This window comes from Acomys minous (genome assembly GCF_964271855.1).
Source record: "Acomys minous genome assembly, chromosome: 13".
Lineage (NCBI taxonomy): Eukaryota > Metazoa > Chordata > Mammalia > Rodentia > Muridae > Acomys > Acomys minous.
Genome location: NC_140495.1, coordinates 33,737,592 through 33,746,684, shown reverse-complemented (window position 1 = coordinate 33,746,684; position 9,093 = coordinate 33,737,592). Strand labels below are relative to the sequence as shown.

The window sequence follows — 9,093 nt, the reverse complement described above, 5'->3', positions numbered from 1 at the left end:
TAATCTCTCACAAATCCATGAATCGACATAGTGAGTCCTTCCTTATATAGGCCACACTCTGCCTCCTCTGGGAGGCAGGAAGGTCTCCTGACCTGCTACATTCCAGAAATCAGGAGGTCAGTCACAGTGTGCCCCACTTGTGAAAGGCTGTTGACCTCTGGGGAGGGGGGCTTGTATGGAAGCAAGTATTAATTTTCAGAATGTGACTGGTGTTGATAACGACACCCTCATCCCATCTCCATGTGCCCTGGAATGTTTTCCAGTCAAGAGGCCTTGAAGTAATCTGTCATCACTGGTTAGCGGCTCAAGCCGACCATTCCTACAGCCTTGCCTTTCTCTCTGGACCTGAACAAAGCATGCTATTCCACCTTCCCCTCTCACATCCAAGATGTCACGTGTTCAACATTTGTCAGGGCCTTCACCCTCAATGACATGGTCACCACAGCGAGACATTATATTGGACACAGGAAAAGTGATCGTCAGACCCATTTCTCCAGGCTTTGTAGTTGGGAGCTACAGAAATTGTGTTTGGGGTATGTATGAATATCTTTATTCTTTAAAAACTGCTAGTAAGCAACTAAAAAGATTACCCTCCAAGACAATAAAACGGATTCATAATGTACTTTAATATAATTTCTTAAGCACTTCTTAATAAAATACAGATACATAATTATAATAATCAATGCATGTATGTCATTTAGTACAACAATAAAAGGTTAGTATTTGGAGTGGCATGGTGATTATTATTTACAGCAAAACCTAAAAAAACAAACAACAACAGCAAAAAAAAAAAAACCCAAAACCAAAAAAACCAGCATTTGTACAATATTACTAATTTTACCAAAATGATTAATAAAAATGTCTACTTGCATCATGGTGTCATCGCAGATGACCAACAGCAAAAGGAGAAAGGCTCCACTTGAGTTTTTCTCAGGATAGAAAACTATCCACCATGAATTATAATAAGACGAAGGCTGAATGCATTCTTAAGGCCTTTATTTCCATATCTCTGTCAAGTTAATAAGGCCATGCACAAAATCTCACCTAGATCTACCTATGGCAAACATTTCACATCCCCTTATGCTAATCTTAGACTGTAAAATTGTTATTATTTGATGATAGTCTTACAGAACCCATGGGGAAAGTTGCCAGTACGTATAAACAGAGACAAACCCAGAATGCATTCTGTTTATGCGGAACGCTCCCCTGAATACCCGACAATGGCCCTGCCGATCCAAATTAGGGAAACGGTAGAGCAAGTCTATGGATAAACAGAAGGAAACTGTTCTCGGCATTGTTGAACAGGAAATGTAAGGAACAGCTGGGCAGACACATGGCTTTAGCTTCTCAGTAGAAGGAGCCATCCCCGCATGCCCCACTTTTTTCCTGTGTATCTCAGACCCACCCACGAGCAAAGCTCCTTCTTTTTGAACTCGTAAGTCACGTGTTCATTATAGGCACTTTTAGAAGCCAATCCTGTTTTCATTTCTTCACTTCCATGGTTAAAATGCTGTTGAGGTTAAAAGTTTTATAGCTCACTTATCGTAATGAGTATCTTCCTCCTTGGTCCTCCTAGGAGGCCTTTCTGGTAATGTACTTTGGCCTTTGACTACAACCACAAGACAGATTGCTGGAGATAACCCTCTGAAATTCCTTGCAGCGCTAGCACCATAAAGGCAAGACCTGTGTGTTTTGGAAAAGAGTCAGACAGGGAGATAAGGCTGAGGGGCGGGAGGGGGGAATGGTTCAATTTGTAGGAGTTATGAGACAGAAATAAGCAGCAGAAATGTGTTTTCATTACTCACAGACCAGGGGTCAAGCAGCTCAAAGATAGAAAAAGGTTCCTAAGTCTAAAAAAACCAAGCCTAAGGGGGGGGTTTGACATTATTCCTCTAATTAAAATTAAGTAAATAAACATGACTCATTGGGACAAAAGAATCTGAGCTGTACTTAATTTTCTTCTTCACAACTTCTCATAGCATACAATCCAGTCCCTACCATAGTGAAAATTGGAATTTAAAAATGTTTACAGGACATCTGTAATGGCCTTCTTGATGGACTAAATGAAATGAGTAACAATTTCATAATAACAAATATGTATCTTTTTAACAGGCAAATAAGATTTTCTGTCCCATGGGAAGTAAAAAGGCACAAAAGCTCTCCTCCGCCTCCTTCAGAAAATAAACATCAGTACAAACTATGGGTTTTTATAGACCCAAGGTCTGAGGCAAACAAGAATAAGCGGGAATGGCTGGATGGTGATGGCATCCATCTTTAATTCCAGCACTTGGCAGGCAAAGGCAGGTGGATGTCTGTGAGGTTGAGGCCAGGCTGATGAACAGAGTGAGTTCCAGGACAGCCAAGACTACACAGGGAAACCCTGTCTCAGAAGAAGAAGAAGAAGAAGAAGAAGAAGAAGAAGAAGAAGAAGAAGAAGAAGAAGAAGAAGAAGAAGAAGAAGAAGAAGAAAGAGAGAGAGAGAGAGAGAGAGAGAGAGAGAAGAATAAGCAGGAATAAAAAGCTAAGCCTTTATTGTTACAGGTACCACAGAAATGCACTAAAATTTAACTGGCTTTTGCACCTGAGGTTCTCACATCATGTCCAAGAGTAACAGAAACCACAGTGCTATCAACACTCAAATACAAACGGCTCAGAGCACTCTTCTGATGAGCGAAGTTACAAATCTTTGGTTAAACACGTACAAAACCACTGTGATGAACCCCATCGCTCTGCATGTGAGCATTAGGAAAGTCTTTGGTTACTATCATTACCAACTTTCAAGTGTACCATTTTGCTCTTAGAGTCTGGTTACTCTGGATAAACACAGTACATGCGGCCAATACTGTGTATAACTAGATAAACAAGGCAGAGAGAAGGCTTCCGTATGCTACATGCTATGTATATACAGCATACACATATACCATAGATAATTACAATCTTGCTGTGAGAAAGCAAAAATCTTCAGTGAGCCTTCATTTACTACTATATGTACATTTTCCCCATATTGCTTCAAAAAAAAAAAAAAGAACAATCCATTAGATTCAAATGTAGTTTAACTTAAAGGCTTCATCAGACCATGTGTGCAGACACTTGAGAAGATGAGAGAGTTAAGCTTCCTAGGGTCCTGGAGTCAAAGAAACTCTGCTGGCTCCCACTGCTCAGCAGGTGCACTCCTTCCACAGGGGGCAGCATCTGCCGGTCGGTCATGGTCCCACTTGGTGAGGACCCCAAGAAACTTCCTTGGGAAGAGACAATTTTCTCAGGACTGGCAGCCAGTTTGGGGGACGTGGAGAAGTTGTAGCCATACAAGGCGCAGGGACTGTGTAAGCGGAAAGTGTTGTAGGACCCCTGATGGGTCTGGTTAGCAGCAAAGGTGTTGCTGGACGGCGACGGCATGATGTACTGGAGTTGAGGGGACATCCCTGAAATCTGCATGGATAGGCTGGTCTGCGGGCAGCTGAAGGTGTCCCCGTCGGCGCCACCCATGGCCATGTTCACAGAGGGGCTGCCGCTCACACCCACGTAGGACGGAGTCCTGGGTGGAGCGAAGGTCTCGCTGCTCTGGTTGGTAAGTCTGTTGTAGGTCTCTGCCAAGGACGTGCTGTAGCGGTTGAGGGCGAGGCCCGAACGGGCGCAGGCAGAGTAGTCAGCTGGAGCCAGAGTACACAGCTGGCTGGTGTTTGGCCCCAGGTGGAAGGCAGGCGAGGAACAAGAAGAGCCAGACAGCAGGTGAGGGTGTGTGGCAGGAACACCATTCCCAGTACCTTGGAGAAGAGCGGAAGAACTTGTGTTTCCTATTAAAAGAAGTTGCAGCATAAAGAATCTTTTCTTTTAAGTTTGGCAAGTATACAGTATATAGGCCTTGGTATGAGGGGGAAATTACAAAGGTGAAAGAAAGGTGGCTTAGCTTTCAATGAATTCATCTCACTGAACCCAGATGGAGTAACTTAAACAAGCATACATGTTTTTAAGCCATGGACTGGTAAGGTGGTACTAACACCTGCGTTATTACAACCTGTGTTCAGTTCCTGGGACCCACAAGGTAGAAGGAAATTGTCCACTGACCTCTATACATGTGTTCTCTCTCTCTCTCTCTCTCTCTCTCTCTCTCTCTCTCTCTCTCTCTCTCACACACACACACACACACACACACACACACACACACACACACTCACACACACACACACTCATAGCAGTAATAATTAAAAGCAAAATAATTAATTAAATGGGATGAAATCTTAGAGGAATATTTTTAAGCCAAATTATCTCTCCAAGTAATGAAGAGGTAATGAAAACAGTAAGACACTATCGCATGGAATTTTTATGTTCTGTCTCAACTTGCTTTCTCATAATTTTCTCATTTGCAAAAACAAATATCACAGATGCCAAACTTGCCAGGAATTTTACAAAATTAAATTTCAGATCTTTTTGCCTCTTGCCCCAAAAGTGTAATAAACTGTTCTTTTCTACCTGTGTTATTTCCCTTCCCTCCACAGTCCGCTTTCTTACAGTATACTTCCTTACAGAAGAATAGAAACAACTGGAAAGAAAGCACAGGACAGGCACAGGATGTCCCACTTCACAGACATCCGTAGCTTCTCGCTGAGGCTTGTGTGCATCGATGACTGTATCACTGGGGTCTCTGCTATGCAATCCCTTGTCCCTCAAAAATCTCAACCCCATCTAGGAACCAGGTTGGCAAATCACAGGCAACACAAGAGCAAAGGTCTAACAAATAAACAATGCTGTGAAACTCAAAGCGGGTTGTTTAATCCTGCAAACCATCGCTAGAGATGACGGTCGCCAACTCCCTTCTCTGGGTTTGCTGGCAGATTGATGCCTGCAACCTTGACATAACTTAAGAGGAATAGAGGATTCCAAAGAGCTGGACAGGCTGTAAAGCCTTCATTGTTCTAACAACAGTATTTCATTCTGGTTCTTTAAATAATCTAAATGCCCCCCAAACAACCAATGATAATAAACTAAACCCGAGTATGTGAAATTCTCACTGGGAGCTGGCAGGATCCTGGTAAAGTTTGCCTTGAGGGCAACCTGAGAGTCTACCTACTGAGTAGACCACGGTGTCCCTAAAGGGACAGAAGCCCTGGGCTTGTGAGAAAGGAGCTCAAAATAGTCTAATCCAATGTTCCTGATCTCATCAAGGACCCAATATGAAAACCCTGCAAAGAGGCTATAGATGAGTGAGAGGAACAGACAAGGGCAACTTCTCGTGGAGTGCACCCGGCTTCAGGTCCCTGCACCCCATGTTTCACCCCATGTGAGATGTCAGGAAGAGGTAATCATGATGAAATAAACAGCTAAAACATGCAAGATTTAACCTCTAACAGCACAGGAGAGCCATCTTCCCCGGCCCTGTCTCCTGCTGTACTGAAGAGGAATGAGTCCTAGAGTTGGAGGATCTTGGCGATAAACTCGGCATCAGAAGTGTAAACAACAAATGTGCATTTCTTATGCCTTTCCTTGGATATTTGGCTGCATGCATTACCCAGGAGACTGAATTACCTTGCTTTGGAATCCCAGGGATATCTTCAAAGGTGAGAGTCCGTAGGGACGGTCTCCAGAACGCGTACGACTCCACCAGGGCTTCCAAGCCCATTCTAAATGGAAAGGTCAGGATAAATGGAGTCTAGTTAAGAATGGTTGGCGTTTTCACTAACGATAAGCATTTGAGTGAACAACGTGGTATTGGCAATGCCCCATCCTTTCCACACTTAGTGGCATGATAGGAGATGGCCACCGGTGAGGAGAAATGCTGTGGACAGGGATGTAGGAAAAGAATGGAAACCTACCACGGTGCCTGCCAACATTCTCAGGACTCGAAAGCTAACACGTGGGCCCGAGGAGCTGAGCCCATGCTAACTACTGAGCCCCAAGGCTCTGCGGTACCGGGTGTGCTTTCCGTCTCATGGGAGTTTGCCCTCTGATGATGAAGGCCATAGTTACAAAAACATCCTTATGTCAAAGTTTCTTTTCTAAAGAACATTTCTGCCCATCACTCAGTATCTCAGGAGCTAGCTCAGAGTAAGAACCGCTCAAAGAAAACCAACTTCTGCTCTGAGACACAATCAATCTCCATTGCCAACCAGGCGAGGCCAGTAGGGGGCAGCACTGACCTCCCGCTCAGCTTTGCAGCGTGCAGGAGGGGAGGAGGTGATAGATAGATCCTATACAAAGCTCTAGGCAGTCAGGAGAAATGTTGTAAGCTACTACACAGCCTCACCACACATACTTAATGAACTGCTGTGTAAAGTAACAAACTTGGCTGCAGACTATTTGTCTGCCTCCGTGTATTTTAAAGCAAAAGCGACGACTCTAAACGCAAGCTTAAATCACTTCCTCCCCTAAGTGAGTCAGTCTTCCTTCCCTCTTATATCTGGCTAAGAATACTATTCTGGATCCGGGGTTGAGCCTTTCCCTCAATTAGCCACTCTCAAGTCATCCTGAGGCCTCACTTCACATTTGCAACACCTTCAACCCTAAGCAATTTGATAAAAAGATAACATGGTAGGGGCAGGGTGCGTCTCGGTCATTTACCATTTACCTAGGATACACAAAGCACTGGGATCATCCTCAGCACCACAGAAACAGAAAGCCCTCTTCTGTGTCAACTACTACCTGGGCACTTCTTGTGACTTTTATATTTCTTACTGTTTTCGACTCAGCTGACGCCTCCCGGCACCCCCAAATGATGAATTAAGAACTAAGGGCTAGAGAAAGCCCTTATATAGAGAAAGCCAGTCACATGGCTTCTTCAATACAGTGAGAGCTACTCAAAGGGCAGGAATGATTTGTGCGGCCGGGGGTGGGGGTGGGGGTGTGTGGAAGCTCACACTGCTGTCTTTGTTCATCAAGGTTTTACACCTCCTCCTGTTGTCATGAGGTCACATGGGGACCTCACTCATTTCTTCCATCTCAGGGGAGGGCATATGTGGGAAGGGTTCTGAGAGGCGTCACCAGCCCGTAATGATGCTACCAGAGGCTGTCATAGGGAGAACACCTGTTTCTGTTGGGCTATACAGGTGTGAAGAATGGAGTCTGACCTCTGACATTATCGTTGTGTCACAGAGAGGATTGTTTTGGGTAAAGATACTAGCCTGGAACCAGAAGAGCTGAACTGTGAGGACAAGTCCCTCTAGCTAGCTGTGTGCCTTGACCTCCCTGGGTTTCAGTATCCTGAGACGGGAAGGGTGGATTGCGCAGCTCTCGAGTCCTGTTAGAGCCAAATGGAGGTCGCTTCATTCTACCTGATTTTTATTTTTGTTTTTCTATCCATTTATCTATGTATTTATTTACTTACTTACTTTTGTAAATCGCACATCATACCTGTGGCCAAACTACAAGCTAAACCCTCAAGATCATAGTACTCAGCAATGTTTTCTATATGGTAAAAATATTCCTTTCTGTGCAGCCTGTGGGCCCGACCCATCTCAATGTTGGGTTGCCTGAGGGTTGTATTTAATACTGGACTAATTAATGCTGGCTATTTCTTTGATGGTCTCTCTGTATTTAGCTTAAAATAATACTGAATACTTACTGCTTTCAATAGGAAAACAAAATTATGTTAAAGAACACTAGTACACACCTTTTTAAAAATCACTTTTTATTCTCACACATGTGAACTTTAATAAAAGATCTTTATCTTTACTCTGGGATAGTAAAGATACCAATGTAATTATGGAACAGTTTTATTAAAACCAGAAGTTTGTAGGACTACAGAGATGTGCTCTGCTGCTTTATTTGTGTTCACAGTGGAAGCTGAGTTATATTTCAAATCTACAAATCAAATTTGTAGGGAGCGGTTACTAGGCATAGCAAACACATAACCCTAGGCTTAAAGCGACGGCTCGGAGGAGACACACAGCCTACAAGCATTCTCATCGGGAGCTCCTGATATGCTGCCCGGGGCGTCTACTTCACACTGTCAGTTCCACAAAGGATTTCAGATATTTTGCAGGAAACAGTTATAAAATATTTATTAGTTGAATGTGGACTTTTGTTTTAAAAAAAAAAAAAGCCTTCATTTTTACCCAGTAATGGAGACTTTTCCCATCTAGTTAAAAGAAAGATGAAAGGCCCCTCCTGCAGGAGAGTAGCCAAGGCGATAATTTATACAAGGTGCCTCTGAGCAACCTCCACGTTTACCAGCGCCCTCATTTATGCTATCAAATGGCCGAGTTTATTTAGTAAAACGGTTATGCTTTTCTTGAAGTATTTAAGGGAAGAAATTTCTGTACCTTCCTGAGTAAAAACTTTTATAGGGTCAAACCGAAGGCCTAAGTGAGGAACGGGGCTATTCTCAGCACATAAATTCACTCTCACATAGCAAATGCCTGCAGGAGGGCTTCCAGGAGTGCAGGCTACCGACTCCTGTAAAACAGGCTGCAGAGCCGCGAGTAGCCAGGAAAGGATGCTTTTTAATTAAACGGGATTGGTTTTAGGAAAAATTTAAGCAATCACATGGCTGTGTTTATCTTGTGTCCTGATCGACTTGTTTATTTCATGTATGAGGAAAATAAAAAATAAAATTTTTATCTTCAAAAAAGCAGCAAAACTGCATGCAGCAGAACCAGGAACAATAAAGGAAGATTGTGGGCTTTTCTCAGAGACTTTCCTCTCTATTACTATATGAAAAAAAAAAAAGGTTATGTCCTCAAAGCTCTATACCTTCAACGAAGCTGCACATATAACCTTTTTAAGGAAAATAATACATAAATTTTACATGTTTAAAATTGAGAGAATTTTCCCACAATGGTAAGATCAGATTTTTTTTAATGTAGAGCAGCATTTCATAAGAAAAGATGGAAACTTTATTTCACTCACCAGAAAGCTTTAGAGCAATGTTCCTCAACCTTCCTGATGCTGAGACCCCTCTAAACTCAGTTTCATTGCTACTCTATAATTGTAATTTTGCTACAGTTTGAATACTAATGTGACTACCTGATAGGTGACCCCCTGGGAAAGGGTCGTTTGACCCCCAATCCCTGCCAAAGGGTTGGGACTCACAAGTTGAAAACCACTGCTCCATACAGACACCACACACTTCACCAGTAACAAGAAAGTCACTTGGAACAA

General features: G+C 43.1%; 1 protein-coding gene across 3 annotated transcripts in view; it reads right to left on the bottom strand.

The window, feature by feature from the left end:
• Positions 1-612: 612 nt before the first annotated feature.
• Positions 613-9,093, bottom strand: part of TBX18 (T-box transcription factor 18) — a 32,084-nt gene continuing 23,603 nt past the window's right edge. For 2 of the 3 annotated variants that reach the window (XM_084752378.1, XM_084752377.1), the window contains 2 exons: positions 5,524-5,618; positions 613-3,794 (listed from right to left, as the gene is read on the bottom strand). In XM_084752378.1, coding sequence (XP_084608504.1) covers positions 3,070-3,794; positions 5,524-5,618 — 820 coding nt within the window. In that variant the 3' untranslated portion in view covers positions 613-3,069. The remainder of the gene's footprint in view (positions 3,795-5,523; positions 5,619-9,093) is intronic. The other variant, XM_084752379.1, reaches the window with a different exon arrangement.